At 48.7% G+C, this 27,141-nt stretch overlaps 2 protein-coding genes across 2 annotated transcripts in view; one reads left to right on the top strand and one right to left on the bottom strand.

Moving 5' to 3' along the window:
* Positions 1-18,694, top strand: part of BAZ1B (bromodomain adjacent to zinc finger domain 1B) — a 69,231-nt gene extending 50,537 nt beyond the window's left edge. Inside the window, exons 13-19 of the mRNA XM_055340100.1 lie at positions 1,289-1,471; positions 9,458-9,605; positions 11,208-11,355; positions 13,351-13,466; positions 16,328-16,473; positions 17,840-17,943; positions 18,274-18,694. Coding sequence (XP_055196075.1) covers positions 1,289-1,471; positions 9,458-9,605; positions 11,208-11,355; positions 13,351-13,466; positions 16,328-16,473; positions 17,840-17,943; positions 18,274-18,631 — 1,203 coding nt within the window. The 3' untranslated portion in view covers positions 18,632-18,694. The remainder of the gene's footprint in view (positions 1-1,288; positions 1,472-9,457; positions 9,606-11,207; positions 11,356-13,350; positions 13,467-16,327; positions 16,474-17,839; positions 17,944-18,273) is intronic.
* Positions 13,912-26,343, bottom strand: FZD9 (frizzled class receptor 9). Its single transcript, XM_055340101.1, has 2 exons — positions 24,461-26,343; positions 13,912-16,186 (listed from the first exon to the last, which is right to left on the bottom strand). The coding sequence occupies exon 1, from the start codon at positions 26,341-26,343 to the stop codon at positions 24,559-24,561; it is 1,785 nt and encodes a 594-aa protein (XP_055196076.1). The 3' UTR covers positions 13,912-16,186; positions 24,461-24,558.
* Positions 26,344-27,141: the final 798 nt, after the last annotated feature.

Below are 27,141 nucleotides of genomic sequence, written 5' to 3'. Positions count from 1 at the left end.
ATCGCGCCCTGGGCCAAAGGCAGGCGCCAAACCACTGCGCCACCCAGGGATCCCCATGGTTACTTTTTAAAAGGGGGTAGTGGTTATGAATTTGTGGTACATTACCTGGGAAAAAGGATTTAAACATCTTTATTCTTCATGATCTTTTTTTTTTTTTTTAAAGATTTTATTTATTTATTCATTCATGAGAGACTCAGAGAGCGAGAGAGAGAGAGAAAGGCAGAGACACAGGCAGAGTGAGAAGCAGGCTCCATGCTGGGAGCCTGACGTGGGACTCAATCCTGGGTCTCCAGGATCACGCCCTGGGCTGAAGGCAGCGCTAAACCACTGGGCCGGCGCCCTCTTCATGATCTTTTAAGGAATTATTCAACACTATGTATTCTGCAGTTTCAAATACAATATGTACTTTTTTGTTTATTTGGCAGATATTTATCAATTGCCTACTTTGTGCCAAATCCATGCTCAATACCTTGCTAAACTGGGTTATCATCATTCTTTGTTTCTCTTCATAGTTATAAAATGGTATCTTTTTTTTTTTTAAATGGTATCTTTTTAATTGACGTGTGTTTTGTGTGACTGAGAAGATAGCATTCACTCAAGAGCATGCTTTGGATCAAAGTGATTTAGCTTCTGTCCTTATCCATAAAATAAATGTGAGGCTTAGATGAGACCAAGTATTACCTGACCTATAGTTTATAAGCTAGTAGGTCAGTAAATGTTTACTTTTTTCTCAGTTTTTCTTTGCCTTGAAACTAGTTTGCATATAGTAGGCACTCAATTGCTGAATGAATGAATGAACTCCCTAACTTCTTTAAGTAGAACAAGGTTCACTATCTCATGGGCCACATTGCTGGGGAAATGGAGGTGTTGTCAGCTGCTTTTAAATTATAAACCATCCACTGAACTGAGGACCAAGGGAAATTGATGTTGTGTGACTTAGGTTGATTTGAATTTAGTTGGAGATAGTCTCTTTCTCTCTTCTCTCTTTTGAGCAGACAACATGCATTATTGAGTAAATAATTTTATTATCACATTTGGGGAAGAGTTAGCTTCGGTGAAAGGCCTGGAAAAACTGAGGTTACTTTTGAATAAACTTTCACAGTGACACTGAAACTGTAACTGCCACTGAACATGCTTAAAATTAGCTGCCTTCTCCTTCCCGCTACAACCCTTATTAGCAAATAAGAGTAGTGCACAGAGATGACCAGAGTTGGGTGTGGAGAGGGGAGGATAGTATCCTGTCATCTGGGTCTTTCATTCATTGTGGTGTTTCCTTCGTTTGCTGTAGGTGATCTCATTAGAGAAACTGAAGGATTTTGGTGAGTGTGTGATTGCCCTACAAGCAAGTGTCATAAAGAAATTTCTCCAAGGCTTCATGGCTCCCAAGCAAAAGAGAAGAAAACTCCAAAGTGAAGATTCAGCAAAGACGGAAGAGGTGGATGAAGAGAAGAAACTGGCAGAGGAAGCAAAGGTATTTTGTTCGTGAAGATGTGGTTTTATGACTGTAGGAGAGTGGATCTGGTTTTAAAATTGTCTAACCCGGGATCCCTGGGTGGCGCAGCGGTTTGGCGCCTGCCTTTGGCCCGGGGCGCGATCCTGGAGACCCGGGATCGAATCCCACATCGGGCTCCCGGTGCATGGAGCCTGCTTCTCCCTCTGCCTGTGTCTCTGCCTCTCTCTCTCTCACTGTGTGCCTGTCATAAAAAAAAAAAAAAAAAAAAAAAAAAAAAAGTAAAATTGTCTAACCCTGTGCTTCACCTCCTTGAAAGCATGGTTCCTTGAGCCGATACTCTATTTTTATCATTTCCACTAAATGTTGTGGTTTTCATACTGGTTTATGGAGCTCAGCTGGATATTGGCTCAGAGTGCCCCCATCTCCTTTTACCAGAGCCATGATTGCTTTTTTAAAAGGGGGGGTAGTGGTTTTCAAATTGTTAAAAATGGTGGCAAAATACACATAAGGAACAATGTAGTATCTTAACCATTTTTATGTTCTGTGTTGTTAAGTACATTCACAGCGTTGTGCAACTGTCACTACCATCCATCTCCAGAACCTTCTCTTCCCAGACTGAAATTGTGCCCACTAAAGATTACACTACCTGATTCACTGTCCCCTCAACCTCTGGCAACCCCCGTTTTCTTCCTGTGTCTATGGATTCAACAACTACTCTGAGTACTATTACATAGAAATGGAATCAAAATATTTGTTCTTTTGTGACTGCTTTATTTAACTTAGTATAATGTCTTCTAAGCTCATCTATGTTGTGTTATGTGCCAGGATTTCCCTTTAAGACTGAGTAATACCCATTCTGTGTATATACCACATTCTCTGTTCATCCATCAATGAACACTTGGATCACTTCCATCTTTTGGTTGTCGTGGATAATGCTGCTATGGACTGTATGGAGCCTCTAGCAGGGAGTGCCTCTGTATACCCTTGACCAAGAAACAATCCTACTCTGATGGAGAAGATTGTTCTTTTTTTTTTTTTAATAGATTTTATTTATTTATTCAAGAGACAGAGAGAGAGAGGCAGAGACACGGGCAGAGGGAGAAGCAGGCTCCCAGTGGGGAGCCCGATGTGGGACTCAATCCCAGGATTCCGGGATCACGCTCTGAACTGAAGGCAGACGCTCAACCACTGAGCCACTCAGGCGCCCCAAGAAGGTTGTTCTTTATGGCCAAGTACACAGCTTCCGGTGGGCTGCACAGTGAGAGAGGGGGGAGACACCCATCTAGTCAGCCACAACAGCCAGAGCCATCCTGGAGAAAAAAACACTTGGGTGACAGGTATCACAGCCACATGGCCCTCACATCCAGTCTGCTGAGAACGCAGGCGTACAACTCTATTCTAGTCCTTACTTTCAGTTTTTTTGTTTTTTGGTTTTTTAAAAAAATTTATTTGAGAGAGAGAGATAACAGGATTGGGGGGTGGGATGCAGAGGAAGTAGAGGGAGAAGCAGGTTCCCCACTGAGCAGGGAGCCCAATGCAGGGCTCTATCCCAGGACCTTGAGATCATGACCTGAGCTGAAGGCAGATGCTTAACCAACTGAGCCACCCAGATGCCCTCTTACTCAGTTCTTTTGTCTATATACCTAGAAGTAGAATTGCTGCATCATATGGTAATACTGTTGCAGTTTTTCAGAACTGCCATGTCTTCCAGAGCAGCTGCACCATTTTACATGCCCACCAGCAGTGCACAGGGTTCTAATTTTTCCACACCCTTGCCAGTGCCTGTTATGTTCTATTTCTGTGATTGCAGTCATCCTCATGGGAATGAAGTGATAGCTCATGCTTTTGGTTTGCCTTTCCGTAATGATTCCGTAATGATTTCCATAGTGATGTTGAAGAATGTGCCTGTTGGCCATGTCTGTCTGTCTTTGGGGAAATGTCTCTGAGTTATTTAGCTGTTTTTTAATTGGATTTTGTGTTTTTTTTTTTTTTTTTTTTTTTTTTTGTCATTGAGTTATATATGTAGTTTCTTTATATGTTCTGGGTATTAATCCTGTGTTAGATGTATGATTTGCAGATATATTCTCTCATCCTGTGAGCTGCCTTTTCATTCTGTCGATGACATCCTTTGATAGACAAAAAGTTTTCAAGTTTGATGAAGTTCACCCTACCTGTTTTTTCTTTGGTTGGTTCTGCTTTTGGTGTCACAACCAGGTCATTGCCAAATTCAGCATCACAAATCCATGTCCTATCTTTCTGTTTTCTTCTACGGGTTTGTTTTTGTTTTTTAGAATTTTAGCTTTTACATTTAAACCTTTGATCCATTTTGAGTTAATATTTGTAAACTAAGGGTCTAAGTTCAGTTTTTTGCATGTGGCTATCCAGTTTTCTGGTTTTTAAGTTTTAAAAGTAACATGCTCCTTGTAAGTAAACCCAGTGGGAGAGGTAAGTAAAGTAGAAAAGAACTCCCATTCTAGTTTTCCTCCCCAGGAAAGTCACTCTTCAGTAGTTTGGTGTATTTTCTGTATGCATATGAAGATGGTTTTATTGGAATTTTACAGAATGGAATTGTCTGTGTCATACAGTCTGTCTCCCCCTTTTAGTCCATATAGATCTATGTGATAGTATGTTTTCTTAGTGCCTTGATTCCTTGCTGATGAATGTTATGTTGTCTCTGGTTTGTCTTTAGTAGAATAATTAGCGGCTTCAGTTTTTCTGTTTTGTCTATTAGATTTCTGCTAAGATTACAAAGAAAACGGCAGGCCGGGTGGCTCAGCGGTTTAGCCCCGCCTTCAGCCCGGAGACCCAGGATCGAGTCCCACGTCGTGCTCCCTGCATGGAGCCTGCTTCTCCCTCAGCCCGTGTCTCTGTCTCTTTCTCTCTTTCTCTCTGTCTCTCTCTGTGTGTCTCTCGTGAATAAATAAATAAAATCTTAAAAAAAAAAAAGTTTACAAAGAAAAGAATTTGAAACCACTACATTAAGGAGGGGTCCCAGGCATTATCCCATTAGAATACTTTCCCCTGTGTTTGATTTCTCTCTTCCCCTCTCTTACTTCCTTCTTTTCACAACCAGCTGGTAAAGACTTGTCTTGGGCAGTCCTATGGTGAGTCTGGCAGTTGTAGTGATGAGTGGAGTTCGGATGTCCTTGCCCTCCAGGAGTCCTGTTGGAGTTAGGACGGACGGTTTTGGTGGACTGACAGGTCCTGATGAGAGAGGGCAGGACTCAGTCTACCTGTCAGGTACACCTGGGCAAATAGGGAAAACTCCCAAGAAACGGATGTGTCTGCTGGTTTTGAAGGATAGTAGGAGTTAATCCGATCATGGAAGGGGGCATAGGCTTCGTTAGACTGAGCAGAAATTGACTTTCTGTCATTGAAGGCTGCTCCTTATTTTGCCCTCTGAGTTTACTCAGAGTGATTTTATTGTCTAAAGCTCCTCAAGTGTTTGTACACTGTTGTCATGTTCCCTATTTCTTCCCATGGCCAAGATGATGCATGATGAAATGAGAGTCCTTTTGGGTGGGAGGTAAGCAGAGCGGAGAACTAAGATTCAGTTAGGTCAGAGTCTCTTAGTTCATACCGTAGATCCAGAGGCTGGACACATGTCAGTATCATCCTGGAATTGGGTTCTCCCTTCCTTCGTTTACCTTTTAATGGTTGCATGGCATGCAGGTCACCTTCCAGATAAAGTCTAACATTAGTTTATAGTCTCCTCTGCCAAGTCTCTTCATTAGGCATCATTTTTAGCCTTGCCAAGCACTGCATAGGTTTTGTTTTTAACTTTATCCAGAAGAGTCTCTTTCTTGATGTGTTCTTTTCCTTGACATTTCTTGACCAGTAACATTTTCTTCTCATTGGGAAGTAGTGGCTGTAGAATTCTCCTTAAGTTCTTTTTTAGTACTCCTCCCCATAGCAAAATAACCTCTTTTTAGCTTGTCATACGAGACTTCATTCTTAGTTTGATTGGGGAGGAAAATCTGAGCAACTTAGCAGGTTTAACCTTGGACACATAGTACACAAATGGAAAGCATGGAAGAGTTTCTTGGAAAATCAATTAGGTTGCCTACTAAGTAGTTCAACGATGTTCTCCATTAAAATGGCATTATGCCCTGCCTGCATTTCCCGACCAAAGGTCAACTCTGCCACAGTTCTGAAATTTTCCACTGTTCTTTGCTTTGAAGGTTTCCACTTAACATAGGCCAGCATTTTCAGCTGGCACTAGGTGGTTACATGAGTTAATATCAGTCTTTAGTTTGGGCTTCGGTTTCCTAACTTAGAAAAGTAGATTGTTTCTCGAACTTAAGGTTTATTCTTGTTGTTGTTTGTTTGTTTGTTTTTTTCATCAAGTGGGAAAGACCTTGTATAATTTGGCAAAATCCTGGGTTCTGTTAGGCTCTCTGTTTACTTTTTATGCGTTTGTCCTGACAAGCTGATTATCTGTTTTTCCATTTTAAATGTTCTCTTGTGGAAGAATATGGTCAGAAGCCTTGTCCTATCCTTGCTGAGATAGGATATTGCCTTTTTACTGTTAGTAAAGGGATTAACGGTGACTTTGCATATCAGCTGGCTTCTCTTTGATTCTGTTACACCCACTTCTCCATAGGGACCATCTTTATTTAAACATGCTAGAGATTTTTTTTTTTTTTTGAGATTTTATTTATTTGTTCATGAGAGACAGAGAGGGAGAGGCAGAGACATAGGCAGAGGGAGAAGCAGGCTCCACATAAGGAGCCCGATGTGGGACTCGATCCCAGGACTGGGATCACACCCTGAGCTGAAGGCAGAGGCTCAGCCGTTGGGCCACCCAAGCGTCCCAGAACATGTTAGAGATTTTGAGTTTTTCATCAGAATAATGTATTTAGCCTCCTACCAGTGTTGTAAGACAGGCAGGATTTACCAGATATCAGCAGTGTTGAATGTCAAAACTTAGTTGCCACTATTCATCTGTTTTTAAAAACAATGTCTTTAAAAAACAAAAAACCCAGTGTCTTTGAATATAGTGTGGGGTGTTTGTTTTAATGTACTGGACTGTTTGGAATTTTTTTTCCAATGGTAGGAAACTAGGATGGTCTTTCAAATCTTGAATGCTTTATGTTTTGCCCTCAAAATTAGAGGTTGGTTGGAATCTAGGCTGGTCTAGGTGGATAGCTCAGTGGGTTTAACAGGATGCTAGTACCTATGATATCAAAAGCATTAGTATTGGGGATCTAGAGATGTGAAGGAGACCTGGCACCAAATTGCTATGAGACCTTGGGCAAAATAATAAATGAAGGTTATACAAATATTCCCAAATGTTCATAGCAGCATTATTTATAATAGCCAAAAAAATAGAAACAACCCAGATGTCCATCTACTGATAGTGGATTAACAAAATGTGATTTATCCATACGATGGAAAAACTTTCAGCAATTAAAATGGAATAAAGTACTGTTACTAGTTATAATGTGTATGAACCTAGAAAAATTATGCTTAGTCAAAGAAGGCAATCCAAAAAGCCACACATTTATATGAAATGTCCAGAAGAAGAAAATCTCTAGACCAGAAGTAGAGTAGTGGTTGTCTAGGGCTGGGGAAGTGATGGTTTAGGGTGGGGAATGGGGAATGACTACTAGAGGGTGCAAGGTTTATTTCTGGCGTGATGAAAATGTTCTGTAAGATTACATTGATAGTTGCACAGCTCTGCAAATATTTGAGAACCCATTGTTTTCTTTACGACGTGAACTTGTTACCATATGAATTTTATCTCCATAAATCTGTATTAAAATGAGGTTAAATAAGCTTATTTCCAAGATCTCTCAGGTTTCTTTTTTAAGATTTATTTATTTATTTTGAGAGAGACAGAGGGGAGAGAGGGAGGGGCAGAGGGAGAATCTCAAGCAGACTCTGTGCTTATTAGCATAGAGCTTGACATGGGCCCTATCTCATAACCCTGAGATCGTGACCTGAGCTGAAGCCAAGAGTCAGTCCCAGTTTTTGTTTTGTTTTGTTTTTATTTATTCATGAGAGACACAGAAAGAGAGGCAGAGACACAGGCAGAGGGAGAAGCAGGCTCCTTGCAGGGAGCCTGACGTGAGACTCGATCCCAGGTCTCCAGGATCACACCCTGGGCTGCAGGCGGTGCTAAACTGCTGCGCTACCAGGGCTGCTCTGTTTTGTTTTTTAATGAGGCTGGATGCCCTATTGAGTGCTCAGATCTTGAACCACAGATTTCTGAGCATGGCCATAATATATAGTCCTGGTCATATGGCTGTTAGGGTAGTTTGGTTCAGTTGTTTATAGGAAATGTGTAAAAAGCAGTACTTGCTGATAGGACTTTTTCCTGACTACTTGTGTGCATCTGAGTGTCCACTAGAGGACAGTAAAGCTCATGTTAGCCATTTTCTGCCTGTTGCCAGTAGGCACTCTTTTTAGGGACTGAACTTAAAATCTTAAATATACATTCCATTGAAGGAATGTGGGTTGTTAGTGCAGTAAAAGGACCTATCATCATGTCAACTCTCCACTGCTCTGAGAGAGAAAGCCAGTGAGATGAGTTGTGGTTGTGGACCCTCATAGTGTACTGAGGAGCTCTGAGTGGGGAGGAAAGAAATCATGCTGTATTTTGAGGGCAGATACTGAAATATCTGCATTGGAGGTTGGAGTCAGGAAAGAACCAGATTCCACTAGGGTTTTAGCAGCCTCTTAAATAGAATTTTGTTGTGTCTGTATTTATGTGTTCTTGTTATTTATGAATTTACACACACGGGACTTTTTATGTCTGTTTTGTTCTCCTCTCTCAACCCTCACACCACAGCTTCAGAAGTAGCTCAACTCTGTCCCTTGGCAGCTCTATTTTAAATAAAGCCTGTGGCCTTCCAGCATAACTACCCCTTCCTATAGGAGGACGACTATATCACTTTAAATAGACCTCATTGCCTCGGGCAGGGCAGTGAAGTGCATCAGTGGTACTGTCTGCTAGCTTGAGCAGGCCAAGTTGTAAGAGCTGCTACCTGAACTATAACTCAGGTAGGACTGGGTTAAGCCATTTGATCCTTATAAGATAGATGATGATGGGATGACCTCATCTCTCAGCTTCTGCCATAGGGAGGGCCTAAGCTTTACCTTGTCTATCTCTGTTGCGTTTTTGACTATCTGAGAATGAATAAACCCCCATAGAGGCATTTGTTTATTATGGATGCTTACCTAATCATTTAGGCAAGAAATGCTTTAAAGACCTAAAAAATCACCTTTTGACTAATGAAACAGTAATACAGATAAACTAATTATCCTAAAATGGCATTTCTATTTTTCTTTAGTTGTGTTTATTATTGAAATTCCTGATTATATTTTCCCCCATCCTGTGTTTTCCCTGGGTAATTCTGAATTGATTTGCATTTTCTGATGATGGGAGGAGACACTGCCTATTATGCTGAAAGTAATTGCCCAGAAAGTCAGCCTAAGCCCTGGCTCTGAGATTTCACTTAGTTAGAAGTTGGTGATAAAGTCAAGAGAAATGCTTCATATCAGTATTTAATATTTTTAAGTGTTGTAGAACGCTTTATAGATAGTATTTACTGTAATTTCCAGGCCCTGTAATCTGGGATTGTGGCACATAATGCAGAAACTGAACATCTTGTTAACCAAAGTTGTGTTAGCTCAGGACATGGTTGCACACTAGCATTTACACAAGTGTTTCTGCTTTTAAATGATATGGACTCTTTAAGTGGATTTTACTAGAAGAGATGGGTCTCTGATCACCCACCACCCCGACTTAATTCTTTGTGTAGTCTTTGGCAAGGTTTTTCACTCTTCAGAGCCTTGATTTCTTCTGTAAAATAAATGGGTAAGAAGCTCTAGGATATAAATATACTCAGAATCCTGTCACCTCTTCCCCTGTTTCTGGTGCTCTAAGTGCATACTCTGTCAGTGTTGTGTGAAAAATCTACATTTTTCATACCTCATATGAATGACCTCATATGGTTGAGGTCATTGTAGTAATGCTGACCTGGTTTTGTCTCTGTTTAGGTTGCATCTGCTCTGGAAAAATGGAAGACAGCAATCCGTGAAGCTCAGACTTTTTCCAGAATGCACGTTCTACTTGGGATGCTTGATGCCTGTATCAAGTGGGATATGTCAGCAGAAAATGCTCGATGCAAAGTCTGTCGAAAGAAAGGTATATATAGATCAGTGTTGCTTATCTGAGTGTAATAGGGACTAGGACTTCCATTCCAAAGATATTTTCTCCCCTGAAGAAGTCTGTGCACACAACTTTGAAGTGTAGTGGGGCTACCTTCTTCTGGAAGTCCGTAAAATGCTACTCTTTGAAATAACAGGACAGTAAATCAAAGTAAGCCCTTTGTTCTTCATTTTTTAGTATAAGAGCAGTTTATCTCTCCAATGTTTAAATTTTCTACAGGGAACAAAATTAACCTAAAATTTTACATCTGTTTTTATCATCGCTGGAGTCTTGTTTTTTGTTTTTTTTTTTTTAATCACTGGAGTTTTTAAGTCATCCGTGAAGTAAGAGGTCTACCAGCAGAGGGCAGTATTAACACTGGGAAGAATACTCCAGTTTGTGCCCACTGCCACTGAGTCCTACAGAGCAAGGCATTTGAGAATCTTTAATGGTCACAGCTTTCAGAGGCTGTGTAAAAGGAACATCATGACTAATGGCACTCAAGCGATTGACTTCTCATTGGCTCAAGTGATTTTGTGAAGTAGGTTAGGATTTAATCCCCAAGGATGGAAAGACCTGTGAAAAATCTATCAGTTGCTCTAAACACTGTTTCAGAATGAAGGTTGGAGAGGGAAGTGACCATGTCGGGTCAGTTCTGTACATTTTTGATACCAAATCTCTTAAGAGAACTATATCAGATATGAGTTGGGAAGCATTGGGGATTGAGGAAAAGGATGGGCAGGAAATGTAATACTTCATGGGGGATTCGTTTTTTAGTGGGAGAGGAGTAGTGACCTTTCCTGCTATGAGTTTTTTTTTGTTTGTTTTTTAATAAGCAATTTTTTTTTAATTTATTTATTCAGAGAGAGAGAGAGACTGAGAGGCAGAGACACAGGCAGAGGGAGAAGCAGGCTCCATGCAGGGAGCCCGACGCGGGACTCGATCCCGGGTCTCCAGGATCAGACCCCGGGCTGCAGGCGGCGCTAAACCGCTGCGCCACCGGGGGTGCCCTGAGTTGTTTTTTTTGCCATGAGTTGGTTTTTTTTTTGCTGCTACTTTGTAAATGTTTTAACTGTCCTCTCCTAGGCCAAGCAGGTTTTAGGGATATGTCAGAAGACCTGAATCTTAAATCACCAATAGTCTAGTTTGTGCTGTGTTTTCTTTTTTCTTTTCTTTTCTTTTCTTTTCTTTTTTTTTTTTCTTTTCTTTTCTTTTCTTTTCTTTTCTTTTCTTTTCTTTTCTTTTCTTTTCTTTTCTTTTCTTTTCAGATTTTATTTATTTATTCATGAGAGACACAGAGAGAGAGGCAGACTACAGGCAGAGGGAGAAGCAGGCTCCCTGCAGGGAGCCCGATGCGGGACTCGATCCCAGGACCGCGGGATAATGCCCTGAGCCAAAGGCAGCCACTCAACCACTGAGCCACCCAGGCGTCCCTATGCTAGGTTTCTTTTCAGAAATCACTATTTCTTAAAATACGATTACACTATGCTAGACTGTTTGCTTCCCCCTGGTGTTAATTGAGGGTGAGTGGCTCTTTGTTACAGCTTGCTGACCATTGCTGTGCTCCCAACAATGCTTTACAAGTTTATCTCCTTGCAGGTGAAGATGACAAACTGATCTTGTGTGATGAATGTAATAAAGCCTTCCACCTGTTTTGTCTGAGGCCAGCCCTCTACGAGGTACCAGATGGTGAGTGGCAGTGCCCAGCTTGCCAGCCTGCTACTGCCAGGCGCAACTCCCGTGGCAGGTGAGAATTTCTTCTCTTAAAAACAAATGAAATGGTTGTTATAATTAAGCTTTAGTTATTCAAATTGAATGATTCTACGGAGTTTTAAGTTCATCTTTTGTGAACAGAACCTAATTGTTGGAGATATTACAGTAGGAGCTCAGAGGGCTCTGATTTCATTATAGTTTGATGTTGACGTTTCTGGTTTTCACTGCCAGACATGTTCTGTATCTTCTTGATCATACCTTCTTCTCGAATAAGTTTATCTCCCTTTATCCCTTTACCTTTTGCTTCCACTTTGCCCCCCCTTTAAGATTTTATTTATTTATTAGAGAAAGTGTGCGAGAGAGTGTGAATGAGAGGGAGAGGGAGAGAGAATCTGAAACAGATTCCATACTGAGCACAGTCCAACACGGGGCTCAGTCCCACAACTTCAAGATCACAATCTGAATGGAAACCAAGAGTCGGACGCTTAACCAACTGAGCTACCCAGGCGCCCCTACTTTGCCCCCTTCTGAATTACTTCTGCAACTACTTCCTGCTAAAAATCCCGAAACTCATGACCTTCCTTCTTTACGATTAGAACTCTGGGGTCAACTTGGACATTTTCCTCTCCTTCTGCTTCTATACCCATTCATTTGCCAGATATGATCAGTTCTGTGTCCAGACATCTTCTGAGTCAGTCCCCTTCTGCTCACTCTCCATGGTCCATTCTGTCAGTTGGCCCTCCTACATCTCCCATCCAGGCTCCTTTGGTGGCTTCTCAATTCCTTACTTCATGTCTTTCCCCTCCTATTTGTCCCACTTTGCTGGGGATGCCAGAATGGTTTATGTAAGGCAAAGATAATCTCATGTCACTATCCTGAAACTTTTGTCTTTCCATTGCCTCTAGAATAAAGGCCATATTCCGTGGCCTGATTTTTGAGACTCTTATATAGTACTGTTTTTATGAGCCCTTATTCCTGTGTTGTGTGCTTGGTACAGACTGTTCATTGGTATCCTTGCCTGTTGGGCTTTCCTCCTCGCTGGGAATATTCCCTCTCCCTGGAACTGAGGGAATCGCCTATGGCTTACTTAAAATTTCACTGCTTTTTTGTTGAAATACTTTTATATTCTTAAGGTTAATTGTTTCTCCTCTGTGTTCCAACCAAGTGTCCAATCTCCATGTTTTGGTGCAAATCTAAGTGTTTTGGTGCATCTTGCCTCCATGGTTAGTCTCACATATGAGTGTCTTCCCATGAGATTGGAGTGTCCCGAGAGCAGAGGTGGTGCTTTGTTCTTCACTCTGATCCCAATAAGGCCAAACATAGAGGCCTTGTAAAGAGAAGATGCTTTATATTTGCCAAGGTAATACCGTTGTTTTCCACATTGCAGTTTGAGGTTGTGAGAGGGCAGCTTATCAGCGCTCTGGCTTGGTCTGTGAGAGGGCAGAGTTGTTTGATCCTGACCCCATCTAACAGCATTACTCGGTTATTTCTTACTCTGCTCCAGCTGCACTTGGAGCCAAGTAAGGCACACTACCCTGAAATGACAGGGCTTTGGACCAGCTGTTCTGAGCTGGGATTACCATTGCTTTGATGTTATGGTCATCTGCAAGCTGTTCCGCTCCTGGAAGGGGGCCATCAAGGTAGAGTAACACCTGTCTGGGGTGTTTATCCTTTCAGTGCACTTCAGAGTTGGGAACAGCTTTTAATATCTGAAATGTTACATTATCTGGGCGATTTTTATGAGACAAAAGGAATGGGTTTTGTATCTTATGTGAGGAGAGGTTGAATTTTGGTCTTGATTTCTGTTGCTGTTGGTGTCTTATCCAGAGCATTTGGGGCCTGGTGGAGGGAGCATACTGCTGCAGCTTAGGCTTTCATGCTGCTGCCCATGTCCTGGCCTCCATTCAGGTTTCCTCCCCTCGTTGTTGAATCTGCCCAGTCTGTGAAGAGGATCCTTATAGAACTTCATCCTTTCTTAGACCACTTTGGCCTAGGACCACGTTCCCTACATGCTTTTCCCTCCCCACAGGAATTACACTGAAGAGTCTGCCTCTGAGGACAGTGAAGATGATGAGAGTGAGGAAGAGGAGGAGGAAGAGGAGGAGGAAGTGGAGGAAGAGGATTATGAGGTGGCTGGTCTTCGATGTAAGTATTCAGTTTCCCCTCATAGTTGACCTCACAGTTTTCCAAGCTGACTTGGGAAGACTGGTTGGCAGTAGACCCCCACCCAGTGTCGCCATCAGACCCATCTTCTTTCTCTCTCATGTTGTGGCTATGGAGTGACTCCACTGCTGTGGTTTCACTTATTTATTTATTTATTTGAGATTTTACTTATTTGACAGAGAGAACATAAGTAGGGGGAGTAGCAGGTTCCCTGCTGAGCAGGGGACCCCCCCTTCCATGTGGGACTTGATTCCAGCACTGTGGGATCACGACCTAAGCCGAAGGTAGATGCTTCACCAACTGAGCCACCCAGGTGCCCCTCAGTGCTGTGGTGTGTTTTTTTTTTTTTTTTTAAATTTTTTAAATTTATTTATGATAGTCATAGAGAGAGAGAGAGAGAGAGAGAGAGAGAGAGAGAGGCAGAGACACAGGCAGAGGGAGAAGCAGGCTCCATGCACCGGGAGCCTGATGTGGGATTCGATCCTGGGTCTCCAGGATCGCGCCCTGGGCCAAAGGCAGGCGCCAAACCGCTGCGCCACCTAGGGATCCCAAGTGCCGTGGTTTTGAATGGATTTTTAAGATGCCATGTAACCATCCTCCTAGTGGGAAGTAGGGTGACTTGGTTTTAAGAATATCAGCCCTATGTAGGTCCATTTGGTCTGAGATTTAGTGGAAGTCAAGGCCCCAAGTGTATTTAGGACGAGTCTGCTGCTTTGAGCTTCTCAGTGTGTAGGGACAATGGGTAAGGAAGGCCTAGGCCCTCTCTCCTCTGTTACAGTGGTACAGAGGTACTGCCTTTGCTGCAGTGCTGCTGTTAAAGAAGTTATTTTTCCTTTGGTCACAGTGATCTTTCTCTTCATCAGTCTACAGGGGTCTAGCTTTGCAAGTTTGAAAAGAGAAAACTAGTTTTGTCATGGCTTAGGGTGGTTGTCATGAAGGTTCAGATCTTTTTCTCGCTAGATGCCTGTGGGAATGAGGGGCGGAGGGGGGGCTCTCCTGGTACACTTAACCTAATTGACTCTCACTTTCTGATGGCCATTCTTCATGAGTCATTTTCATGGTTAAACCTAAAAGCCCCCCCGCCCCCCCCAAAATAAACCTAAAGCCCTGTAGTCTAGCCTTTTACAGCCTCCTCCTTTGCAAAATATACCTTTCCTTTTAGGTTAGTAGAAAAGAGCACAGATCATGATTTTGATGAGCTTTTGAAGAGAAAGTACAGTTTCCAAGATCATAGCATTCTGAACATTCAGACTTCGTTATAAGGAGTCCAAGAAGATGTTTGATGTGACCTGTCTTACAGCAATGGTGCTGCTAAAATATGCTGGGTGTGCACACCTGTCCCTGCTTTCCCAATCCTGCAGGGCTCTCGTGGAATACTTTAATTTCTGTCATTCCTACAGGACTCCTTTTGTTTGTGCATTAGGCATGATCTCTCCATTATCCATAACTCCAGATTATGAAGAGAATTCATCTGCTAGGTGGAGAGTATGATTGGAACATAAGGTGGTCAGGAAATAAATTCTGATTGTGACATGGACTCATTTTGTTTGTTTTCAGAGAAGTGGATGCTTTCCTCTTGCTAGTTACTGTTGTCTTTCCAAGAATTGTTCTCTTCAGGTTTCTAGGGTCTTATCTGCCAAAAGGATCTGGGAAGTATTGGTACTTGAGAGCCCTTTGTCTACTCTACCTTTTAAGCCACCGAAGAAGTTTCCTAGTGTAACTGAAGGCCCTGGGTTGGTGGCTGTTTCTAGCAATTTGAGTTTCATCCTTGGTGTCAGTTTCTTACTCTCTTTTCCAAGCCTGGTCTTGAGCTTAGAGACCGTAAAATAGCCAATGAAGGGTTATCAGGGTCTAGAAGTAGAATATGAAACATTGCTTATTGATTCTTTGTGTCCTTGGCTCCTTATACCCCTGTATCTGTCCAAATGGCCCTCCCTACTTTCAAGGGAAAATGTGTTTAGTGGAGAAGTTTTTAAGCTAATCCTTACGGAGCATCACTCCTTGAGGACATATTGATAACTGTTTGTTTGCCTGACCTCGAGTACCTGTTGTAAACCTGGAGACACTGGTCATCCTGGTGGCCTTTGTATTCCTTATTCTCCCTTTGGGGATCCTGGACAGGACCAAGGTGAGCCTTGAATTGGATTCAGTGAGGGAAGACTTTGAGTAGGTATCAGCTTTTCTCTGAGAAGATTGCTGTGGCGAGCAGAAGATTACTTGGGAAACTATGAGGCAAGAACTGCTACAACCAGATTCTTTTTTTTAGGATTTTATTTATTCATGAGAGACACAGAAAGAGAGGCAGAGACACAGGCAGAGGGAGAAGCAGGCCCCATGCAGGGAGACTGACGTGGGACTCGATCCCAGGACTCCAGGATCACACCCTGGGCCCAAGGCGGCGCTAAATCGCTGAGCCACCCAGAGATCCCCTACAACCAGATTCTACCTCATGTGTAAGGACACACACAGGCTGAGCTTAGGCTCTGGGAATTCCAGGCTGGCCTGTTACCAAATAGTCTCTTCTCTTGAGTGTGTCAGCTTACCACAGACTCCTTCAGAGGTCTCGTTCCTGGGAGTAGCTGTGAACAGCGTGAGGATAGAGTGGCCGTTATGAAGGAACTGTCTTTCAAAACAATTCTTAGAAGGTCTTTGGCAGTTGGTGAAAGGTATCCATTCATCTGCTTCTCTACCTTGAAAGTATCCTGTCAGGTAGGGCAAGAGAGAACAAGAGCATCTTAGAACTAGAGAGAGCCAATGCTCTGCTCGACCACATGGTCTCATCTCATAGAATTGTTCTCTTCATCCTCCGTTGTTCGGCTCTGACTCTCTATTTTCTATTTCAGTGAGACCTCGAAAGACTGTCCGGGGCAAGCAGGGTGTCATCCCCCCTGCGGCGAGGCCGGGACGCCGGCCAGGTAAGAAGCCGCATCCCGCCAGGAAGTCTCGGCCAAAGGCACCACCTGTGGATGACGTGGAGGTTGAAGAGCTGGTGAGTGATTTCCCTTCCTCCCTATACCATTGTTTCTCACCCCGCCCCTGCTCCAGCCTTAGGAATCCATCAGGCAACAGGTGGGAAGCCCCCCGCCCCCCCCTTTGGAGGCTGATGCGGCAGATGGGTGGGCCTGTAGGCAGACGGAGGCAGCAGGCCCCCCAGGAGCAGCTATGTCCGGCATTCCCCTGCTGTAGCTTGAAAACATCATCTCCTCGAGTTAATAGGCAGCCCATGACTTGTTAAGGATTTTAAAATAGTATCCATGTGTCTCCAGTGGCTCAGAGGGGCTGGGTCTCCATTGTGGGAATGTCAGCAATGTTGGAGCCTCCGTCACTTTTGGGTTCTTTGCCCACAGTTGTTGTGGGAGGGGCATTACCCTCCCCTCTGCTCCTCAACCAATGTAATTTTAGTGGTTTTACTTCAGATTTCACTTGAGCTTTAAAGAACAATAAGAGGCTCTTGAAAATGTACTTACTTTGGCAGAGTGAATTGAGGTTGGGAATGGTTTGGGGGCATAAAGCAAACCATTAGGGAGCTTGAGAGCTTTGTGAGATCCTTTTGCTGGCCCAGCCCTAACTAACCCTTCGAGCCTGGGGGCTCTGACCGCTGAGAGTCACAGCAGCAATGGCGCCCTGGAGGGGACGCCTACCCTTTCCTCCTCAGCTGCTTAGCTTCCACATGCTTACAGCAGGAGAGACTGGGAGAATTGTACTTCTTGCTTTTCTTCCATCAGAGCCCCCAACCCCACAGAAATGGCTGTCAGAGGTCCCTGTTACCCCCTCAGGGTCTCCACAGTTGTTTGTTTATACTCCCCTCCACCATGTGCACATAATCCCAGGTCCATCTGCTCTCACCGGAGTCCTGGTGACAGCAGCCTCTCTGGCTGACCTCTAGCAGGACCACTGTAATAGGGCAACTGCTGCCTGCCCTCTGCAGCTTTGATCAGCCTCCACCGGAGGCTGGCGGGCTGATGGGAAGATGCCTGGCCCTTGGCTGAGCATGCTCTCTGACTTGAATGTCAGATGATTTTGACTGTCTCTGCTCCAAGAAATTGGTTGAATCTTTTCTTTTTCTTTTTTTTAAGATTTTACTTATTTATTCATGAAAGACACACAGAGAGAGACAGAGACCGAGACATAGAGGGAGAAGCAGGCTCCTTGCAGGGAGCCCAATGTGGGACTTGATCCCTGGACCCAGGATCACGATCTGAGCCAAAGGCAGATGCTCAGCCATTGAGCCACACAGGCGTCCCTCTTAAAAAACAAAAAACAAAACAAAACAAAAACAAACAGATACATAACATTTTCTGTTCTGTCCACTCTTCTCTTGGACCTGTAATAGCATGTCTCTTTTTTGGCACCAGGTACTTCAGACCAAGCGGAGCTCTCGGAGGCAAGGCCTAGAATTGCAGAAGTGTGAAGATATCCTCCACAAGATTGTGAAGTACCGCTTCAGCTGGCCCTTCAGGTGGGCTTTGTATCCTGAAGCACAGGGAGCAGGACCGGCCGGCCTTGTGGGTGCTTAGGGCATGCAGACAGGCAGTTGGCTTGGGGCTCTCTGAATGGAGGTTGTAGGGACAACACTGATCCTTCCTTTAGGACATATCTGAGTGTCAGGGGAATTAGCTTCTCAGACTGGTAGAGACAGCACTCAGTACAAGGTGAACATACCTCCTCTACCTGCCAGCCGGCTGATCACAACAGGGGTGGGTGTTCCAGGAATGGTGGTCTGGGAACCAGGTTTCTGTCTATTGTCCTCTAGCCTGTGCTCTCATCTCCATTTGGTTTTTCTCCACAGGGAGCCCGTGACGAGAGATGAGGCTGAGGATTATTATGACATCATCACCCAGCCCATGGACTTCCAGACAATGCAGAACAAATGTTCCTGTGGGAGCTACCGTTCTGTGCAGGAGTTTCTTACCGACATGAAGCAAGTGTTTACCAATGCTGAGCTTTACAACTGCCGCGGCAGCCATGTGCTGAACTGCATGGTGAAGACAGAACAGTGTCTGGTGGCTCTGTTGCATAAACACCTTCCTGGCCACCCATATGTCCGCAGGAAACGCAAGAAGTTTCCCGATCGGCTTGCTGAAGATGAAGGGGACAGTGAGTCAGAGCCCGTTGGACAGTCCAGGGGACGAAGGCAAAAGAAATAGAGACAGGGCCCTGGTAAGGGAGCCTAGGTGGGGGGAATGGAGAGAGCTGGGGAGGGTGGGAGGGAGCAGGAGCCAGCGGGAGAGGAAGATGGAGAAGAATGTAGAAGGGAGGAGATCACAGGGATCCCAGAAATGCCCATCATCCCAAGCTTGTGCTGCCTTGCCCAACTCTCCAGAGGGCCCTAAGCAGGCAGAGCTCTTTGGAGAGCCTACTCTTGGGCTGGTCTCTGCCCAGAGGTACCATGGGTGGTAGGCGGCCTTAGCCCTGCTGAGAGTTTCCAGGGAGAGGCCAAGGGTACAGCTTTCTCAAGGGCCCACGTCCCTTAATTCTCTTCTTTCCTACGGTCCCTCCCACTTTGGCCACCATGACAGTGCCAAGCCCCTGGTCTCCAGGGGAGGAATTACTGTATTACATGGAAGGATCAGGGGTAATCAGGCCAACTGGGGAGGCGGTGTTAATTTTTTATGATCTCTACTCACACAGTCTTGTTTCTTGAAGCCGTCCTCGGTCTCTCCCCTCCCCTCCCTCAGGTGACGGTATCAGTGAGTGCCATACCGCATTCTGTATTCACCAGCATCATTGCTCTTTTGAGTTGCTCTTTGCGGAGTAAAGGGACATGTCCTGGAGCCATTCCTGAATACTCTTCCCCTTCTTTGTGACAGCTCTCTCCCCTCTCCCACCCCACCTCACTCCTTCAAAAACAAAACAAAACAAAAAAAAACTTAAAAAAACAACCCCCCCCACACACACACACACAAAGAACCTAAGGCACTTCACTTAGAGACTGGAGTCCTGCTTATAATCATGCATATAACCTTTACTTGGATGGATCTGGCCAGAGGGGTGTTGGAGCCCAGCCCACCCACATACCAGACACAAGCTCTTAGGGGAGCAGAAGAAAAGCAGGAAGAATTTAAATGTTTAATTTTTTTTAAATTGACTTTTCTAGTTATTAAAAGTTGCTTGTTTCAGCAGTGATATTGTATAAAGAACATCTTGTAAAATATTTCTGTCATCTTGCTTTGGCACATGTACAGTACAGTTTATATGATAACGTGTTTGCTTTCTTTTGCCCCGTCTCCTCCCTCAGCCCATTCTCTCTCTTCAGAGAAGCAGGGTTGGAGGGTCAGCAGGACAAGCAGTGGGACCTGGTGGGGAAGGGTATGTCCCTTTGCCTGCCCTGGCAGCTTTCTGCCTCCTCCATCTCCAACCGCCGCCTCCCTCCTCCTGAGCCTGTTCTGGCCTCAGATGCTGAGCTCTGTGAGATTGATAAGCTGATCAGTCTTGCACAGGGGTCCTCTCACAGGGGTCCATGTCAGTGCAGGGGGGCGGGCAGAGGGAGGAGGGGCTCGGCTGGCCCCTTCAACTAGGAGTCTGGCGCTAGTAGCTCTAGTTAGGCAGAACTTGGTAGTCTCCCTTCCCTTTTATGGCAGATTTTGATAAAAATGCAAAACAGGGTTTAATTTTCTTTTCTATCAGCTTTGAATTTAGAAAATGTGAGCAGCTCAGCTCTTCTGAACTTAATTTAAGGGAAAACTTGTCCACCAAGGGGATTGCAACTCCTAGAACTTGAGAATAAAGCCTCTACAGAACTTGGAGGTGTGGTCCCGGTCTCCCCCCCGCCTGCCCTTCCCGGAGACTGTGGGGATTTGCTCCAGTGGTTGCTGGATAGGTTTCCTGTCCCTTCTCCCACAGCTTCGGAGTTAGCACTGACGCTCCAGTTCCCTAGTCCAGCCACCAACACCTTGCCCTGCCTTTTTACCCGAGAGCCGGTCTATTGTTCACAGTGAGAATCCTGTGTTCCCACTTCAGTGACACCTGAATTGTTTGTTGTTTGTTTTTTTTTTTTAATTGTCTTTAAGGAGGAAGGGCCCCATTAAAGGGTAAACTTGTAATAAATTGGAATTTGAAATAAACATTATGTACTTGTGTTTATAAAGAAGAAACAGTTCTGCTGAATCTTTCTTTGTCCTCTTGGGTGTGGGAGTGGATTGTGCAGAGTCTCAGGTGCTGGTCCCACTGACTCTTGGTGGCAGTTCTCCTTCAGGAACAAGAGGATCCCTGACTGGCTTTCTAAGCACAGGTCACTCTGCTGCATTTCTGTGCTTCCCGCAGAGATTTCTGATGCCCAGGGTAAGCGAAGCAAGACCTCCAAGCTTTTCCTAGCCTTCTCTCTAGCTGTGCGGCCCCCCCCCCCCCCCATTTTCATTAGAATTTTAGAACTTCAGGAAAAATATTTTAAGGGCTTTGCTGTAGGAACTTGTGTAGTGCTTAAGGACTTAATTTTGGGGCAACTCCTGACATTTTAAAACAGGAAAATTTCAGACATCTTAGACAAACAGTGAAAATATAATCAATTCCCATGTACTCTGTCTGCTTCAACAGTTCTACCACATAGCCAGTCTTATTTATGTCTTCATTTATTTTTTAAGCTGGGACTTTTTAAAGTCAGAGTGGTTGATTTGAGTAGGTCACTGCTATGTGGCAACCTGCTTACAGAATTCAAAGATTTTGCAGACCTCGCTGTGTGGTCCGGTCCCATTTACCGAGAAGTGGAACTGGCCTTGCTGAGCGAGGGCCTCCATCCAGGCCTGCTCTGAGCACTGGGGGATTTTCTTCCTCCAGGGGAGGAAGCCGCTTGCCCCAAGGTCAGCTCCAGTGCAGCCAGTAGTCCAGCTCTGGGGAAGGGAGCTGTGCGGCCTCCCAAGCATTTTCTACACAGTCACCACTGGACTCCAGGGCCCGGCCATGTCCGTGAAGTCATGTCCCCTCATCTAGGGTGCATACCCTGGTCCTGTTAAACCATTAGCCGGGTCCCCCTGCCAGGGGTGTGAGTGGCTGGGAGCCTCCTGAGTGGCTGACAATTGCAAATGAAGACATGAGAACTACTTCTTGAGGACAGGGGAGTGAGGCATTGCTCCTGGGATTCATCGGAACCCTCCCCCTCGTCCTTCCTGCGCTGCCTTCTCAGACCCAGTCTCTGCGGAGGCTGCGGAAATTGGTCAGGGGTGCAGCAAAGTGGAGTCTGGATTGCTGGGGAGCCAGGGTTCTTCGAGCAGGACAGTAAGAAACAAGCCAGGCTGAAGAGAGGGTACGGCTTCCTTGACTCCCCAAGCCTTCAGCCGGAATGGGGCTCAGAGCAGGCAGTGAGAGACCTCCTGACCCCTTGGGACCTCTTCAGTCTGACCTTGGTCAAGATCACCACTGCTGACTCCTGGGAACTTTGAACCATTTCCTCGGAACTAATACCAAGGTCAGGGCTAAGAAGTTCCCTTACTTCCCGCCTCCCACGCACAAGCTCAGCTGGCAGGCCGGGCTGAGCCCACATGGACGTGTGCTGTCCTGAGATCTGCTTATTGGGCTGCTAGGGCCACGGCGGGGAGGGGCTGGGGCACCCTGTGCACAGGCCAGCAGATGTTGGTTTCTGAGCCACTTCTCTTGGGTTCTGGAATTTCCTTTTGGAGGCTGAAGGGGGGGGGGGCGCTGTGGGAGGGGTTTCTCGGACAAAACTGCCCTAGGTTCTAACACCTGCTGCTCCCCATGAATCCATGATGTGCTGGAAGTCACATGGATGTGCTCTAGAAGCCAAAGGCTGCATGGCTGTGTGATCTCCAAGCTCCCCATACTTCCCAGTCTGTAAAATGGGGACATAAGTCTCAAATGGAAGCCTTCTGTAAAAGGTCTCTAATGCTGCCTTCTTATTTCTCCTCCAGGGTCTGGGTCTTTTCCCGTGGCCCCCGGTGCCCAGAGGCTGCTGTCAGAGCCCCTCACCCTCCCACCTCTCCCCTCCAGGTTGTTCTGGAAGCCCAAATCTTGTTTCTGCTGGGTGGTGCTTAGCTGAGCACCACCCCTCCTGGGCTGCTGACTGCCCAGGGACAGGGGTAAACCGGTACCACTCCTGATGCTCAGCACCCCTCCACCCTTTGCCCATACATGTCACTTGCCTTTCTCCTCTCCAGTCTCCAGGTCTCCAGAATCCTCTCCTTTTGCTCCCACCACCCCTGCCCTGGCGCAGGCCCTCAGCAGCTTCAGCTTGGCTCCCCTCAGGCTTGTGGACCTGATCTGTCTCCACCCTCCCAGCCCAGGCCCCTGTCACCTTCCAGAAGCACAGTCTCTCAGTCAAGGGACCTCATGGGGTGTCAGGGTCACTTGGCTTGTCTGGTTCAGAAAGGCCAGGGGCCCTCGTGTGTCAGATGAGAGGGAAGGTTTAGGTGGGGGGACATGCCAGGCAGGAAATGCACAGCACAGGTGCCAAGGCTGAGAGGTCCCATGGGGGTCAGAGCCCCTCTTCATAGTAAGGGACATCCCCAAACTCTCCGCAAGTCCTGATGGGAATCTGACACCACCTGTGTCACGGATGTCTTTCTTGCCCCGCTGAGACTGATGCTTGGTGCAGGGCAAAGGGCTCCAGCCCAGAAGACCCTGGAACTCATCCCTACTGATAGGAAGCAGTTGACCTTGGGCCTCCTGTCAGCTGCGAGGCAAGGCTAGACCTTTGGGGCCTCCTGGCTGTGACACTGAGTGCTGGCTCTGTGTATCTTGCACCCAGGGACAGGGTCAAAGACCCTCACCTGGCTGAAGTCACAGTGGTCAAAGAAGAGGCCAAGATGGGGCTATGGGGTCTGACCCCTCACCCCAAGCTGATGGGAGTCTCCATAGGATGGCCATGCATGCCTTCCAGTGGGCAGAGATGGCATAGGTCCCAGCAGCCTTGGGCTTCCCTGGCGCACACACAGGTATGTACCTCTTCTGTCCCCTGGCACAGGAGTGTGCAAGCTGCCCTGGAGCAGCCGTGTACACTCCCTTGCACCTGCCTCATTTCTCACAGCAGCTATCCGCACCTCAAATCCTTCTGCAGCCTTCAGAGCTGGGGGCCCAATTCCCACGAGACTCCAGGGCTCCCCATCTCCTGTGTCTGAGCTGCCAAGATGCCCCCAGATCGGTCCTGCCCCATCTCCACCCAGAGAGATGAGGGGAGGCCGTGCGGGGCCCTGATGTGGACCCCAAGGAGTGAGGTGGACGTGCCAGCAGTCCTGGCAGGCAGTGAGGTCAGTCACTCCAGCCTCAGCCTTCAGGGCCCCAGAGAAGGGACAGCAGGACACACCTACAGGAGACAGCGGGAGCAGGTCCCGAGCCTCCAAGGGAAACTTGGAGGCAGAACGACGCCCTCATTTCCCACGCAAGTAAAGAAAGTCCCACTCACAGCCCCCAAACAGGCTGGAGTCTCCAAGCCGGCAGGTGTCTTCCCAGGGGATTCCCGAGTGTCCCAGCAGGCATTCCAGCCATACTCTGAAGCAGGAACCCAGGACTCAGGCAAGCAGGTTGCCCAAAGGAGACACACACACAGACACGCGTGAGCACCCTCGCAGTTGGGGACCTCTGCAGAAACAGCGGCTCCACCGGGATGTCCTCCTGACCAGTGGGTGGCCATAGAACTGTGGCACATGAGGCCAGCACCCACCCAGCTCCGCCCACCAGGGAGACTCCCGCAGGGCCCTCACCCTCCTACTTTCCCCCTTCCCGGCCCACAGAAGACTCAGCGGTGCCACACGGGGAGGGGGGGGGTTTATTCCAGTCACAGCTTCCAGAGAAACTCAACAATAAATTACATCATTAAATAAACTCCCTGCTGGACCACGCCCCCTTCTGCCCCTCCTCCTCCCCACGCGCTCCCCAGGACCCCGGTGGGGGTGGGGCGGGGGGGGGGGGACCTGGCCAGGCCCACACCCTGCACTAGGCCACAGGGGAGTGAGCCTCACTGGGTCCCGGCAGGCAATCAGGGTGGAAGGAGCGTCTCCCCGCCCCGGTCCTCGGCCCCTCGCACTCACTTGCCTGACCTTGACAGCTGGGCAGCTGCTAGTCAGCTGTCTCCTCCGGAGGGGGCGGGGGCAGGAGGGGCAACAGCCGCCAGCGCAGGCCTGTGTCCCTAGAGGTGCGTGGGGTTCTCCAGAGAAGGGTCCGTCTTAGTCATGTGCAAGACCACAGTGGGGGCCTTGTAGTGGCAGTGGGTGCCACGGCCATAGCCCCCGGAAGCCCGGCAGGCCTTTGCCCGGGCCCGGCCGGCTGCCATCTTGCGGTGGCACAAGCTCTGCCAGGTCTGGAAAGTCTTGGAGCTCCAAACCCAGACGCCGCTGGTGATCCCCACCACCAGCGACATGAAGATTTTAAGCATAAAGACGGCCACGGTGGGCACCGAGCCCCCCGGTAGCGAGCAGTCCCTCCGGCCCCCGGGCACCGTGGCTGCCAGGCAGGGCTGCTCTGTGGCCCGAAGGCGCCAGAAGTCCATGTTGAGGCGTTCATAGACGTAGCACACGATGACGCAGGTGGCAGGCACCGTGTAGAGGATGGAGAAGACCCCGATCTTGACCATGAGCTTCTCCAGCTTCTCCGTGTTGGTGCCGCCTGTCTTCATGATCTTGCGGATGTGGAAGAGGGCCACGAAGCCGGTCAGGAGGAAGCTGGTGCCCAGCACCAGGTAGCAGGAGAGGGGCACCAGCACGAAGCCCGTGAGCGCGGCCGCATCCATGCTGGCCACATAGCACAGCCCGGTCAGCTCGTCCCCCGCCACCTTGCGCAGCGTCAGGATCACGATGGTCTTGAGGGCCGGCAGGCCCCAGGCCGCCATGTGGAAGTAGCTGCCGTGGGCCTCAATGGCCTCGTGGCCCCACTTCTTGCCCGCCGCCAGGAACCAGGTGAGGGTCAGCACCACCCACCACAGCGAGCTGGCCATGCCGAAGTAGTAGAGCAACAGGAAGACCAGGGTGCAGCCCGTGTTCTCCAGCCCCTCCTGGATCACGTAGAGCGCGCCCGCCTCCTGGTCGCAGGCCACGCTCTGGGCGCCCGCCGCCGCGCGGATGAGGAAGGCCAGCGAGTAGACGTTGTAGCACATGGACAGGAAGATGATGGGGCGCTCGGGGTACTGGAAGCGGTGGGGCTCCAGCAGGAAGGTGAGCACTGTGAAGGCCGTGGAGAAGAAGCACAGCGCCGACCACACGGCCATCCAGACGAGCGCGAAGTCCTTGTCGCGCCGCGACCAGAACACCTCGACGCCGGGCCCGCAGCGCGGCGCGCACGCGCGGCTCTTCTCCACGTACTGGAACTTCTCTGGGTTCTCGCAGGTGCCGCCCCCGCCGCTGCCGCCCGGGCCCGGGGCGGGGTCGCCGGGCGGCCGCGCGGGCCGGGGCGCCACGGGCAGCATGCCCAGGCCCTTGTGGGGCTCGGCGGGGCCGGCCGTGGCGTTCTCGGGCGCCTCCATGCAGAGCGCGTGCGGGTCGTTGCGCGTGGGCAGCCGGGCGCAGTCGAGCGACTCGGGCCAGCCGAAGTTGAACTGCTCCATGATGGGCGCGCAGCGCAGGCGCGCCTGCTCGCACATGGGCCGGCAGGCGGGGATGGGCGTCGAGACCTGGTCGGTGCACATGGGCGCGTACAGCGAGCACAGGAAGAAGCGCAGGTGGCTGTGGCAGCCGTACTGCACGAGCGGCGCGAACTCGGCCAGCTCCGCGGCCGCCTCGCCCTGCGACGTGTGGCCCAGCAGGTTGGGCATGCGGGTCAGGTTGTAGCCGATGCCGCGGCACATGGGGATCTCCACCGCCTGGCAGGGCGCCGGCCCGCGCCCGCGCTCCGGGTCGAAGCGGCCGATCTCCAGCGCCGCGCCGCCCGCCGCCAGCAGCTGCCACAGCAGCAGCGCCCGGCGCAGCGGCGGCACGGCCATCCCGGGCGGCCCCGGCCCGGGGCGGGAGGGCGGCTCACTCGGGCCGCGCCGTCCGGCGCCCCCGTGCCCGCCCGCCACGTCGCGGGGCGCGGGCCATCGCCGAGCCGCCCGCGTGCGTCCGGGCGCCCCGGCAGCGCGCAGGGAAGCCGCCCGAGGGAGAGGAGGCGCCGAGCCCGCCGAGCCGCCACCACCGCTGCCACCCGAGCGGCCGCGGAGCCAGAGCGGGCGCCGCCTCCCGGGGCCGCCGCTACAAGCCTCGGGGCGGGGCGCTGGGCGGACACGCCCAGGGGCGGCCCCCTCCGCGCGCCGGGCTCGCCCCCCGCCGGGCTTTAAAGGCGCCGCGTCTCCCCGCCGCGCCGCGGCCCCCGCGTGGGCGCGATCGTGCGGCGCGGGGCGCGGGTGCGCTCGGTGCTGCCCGGCTCTCCCCGACGGGACAGCCGGAGGTTTCCCTGCCCTCCGACCCGGGTCGCCTCTTTTGCCCCAGGCGCAGACCATCTCCGAGGCCTCCACGCGTTGGGAAGCCTCGGCTTTGTACCCAGGGACAGTGCGGGTTGCAGCGTGTGTCTTTGGGCTCTTTCCCCGCAGCCTCCTTTTCTGCAAAACAGGCAAATGATCCCGAGAAACAAGCAACTCATTTGTTGTGTGAGTGCGGCTTTCCCGTCTACACTGCACGCATGACTTTCTCCGCAGTCCAGGTGGGGAACCCGGGCCTCGAACTCACAGCCCCGAGGTCAAGGGTCTCTTGCTTGATGGACTGAGCCAGCCGGGCGCCACCCCCCCCCATACCCCTTCTTTTTT

This window comes from Nyctereutes procyonoides, unplaced genomic scaffold, assembly GCF_905146905.1.
Source record: "Nyctereutes procyonoides isolate TBG_1078 unplaced genomic scaffold, NYPRO_anot_genome, whole genome shotgun sequence".
Classification (NCBI taxonomy): Eukaryota; Metazoa; Chordata; class Mammalia; order Carnivora; family Canidae; genus Nyctereutes; species Nyctereutes procyonoides.
This window is presented reverse-complemented; position numbering and strand designations above follow the sequence as displayed.

Coding starts and splice junctions, on each gene's coding strand:
- FZD9 (XM_055340101.1), bottom strand. CDS start 26,343: ATGGCCGTGCCGCCGCTGCGCCGGGCGCTGCTGCTGTGGCAGCTGCTG.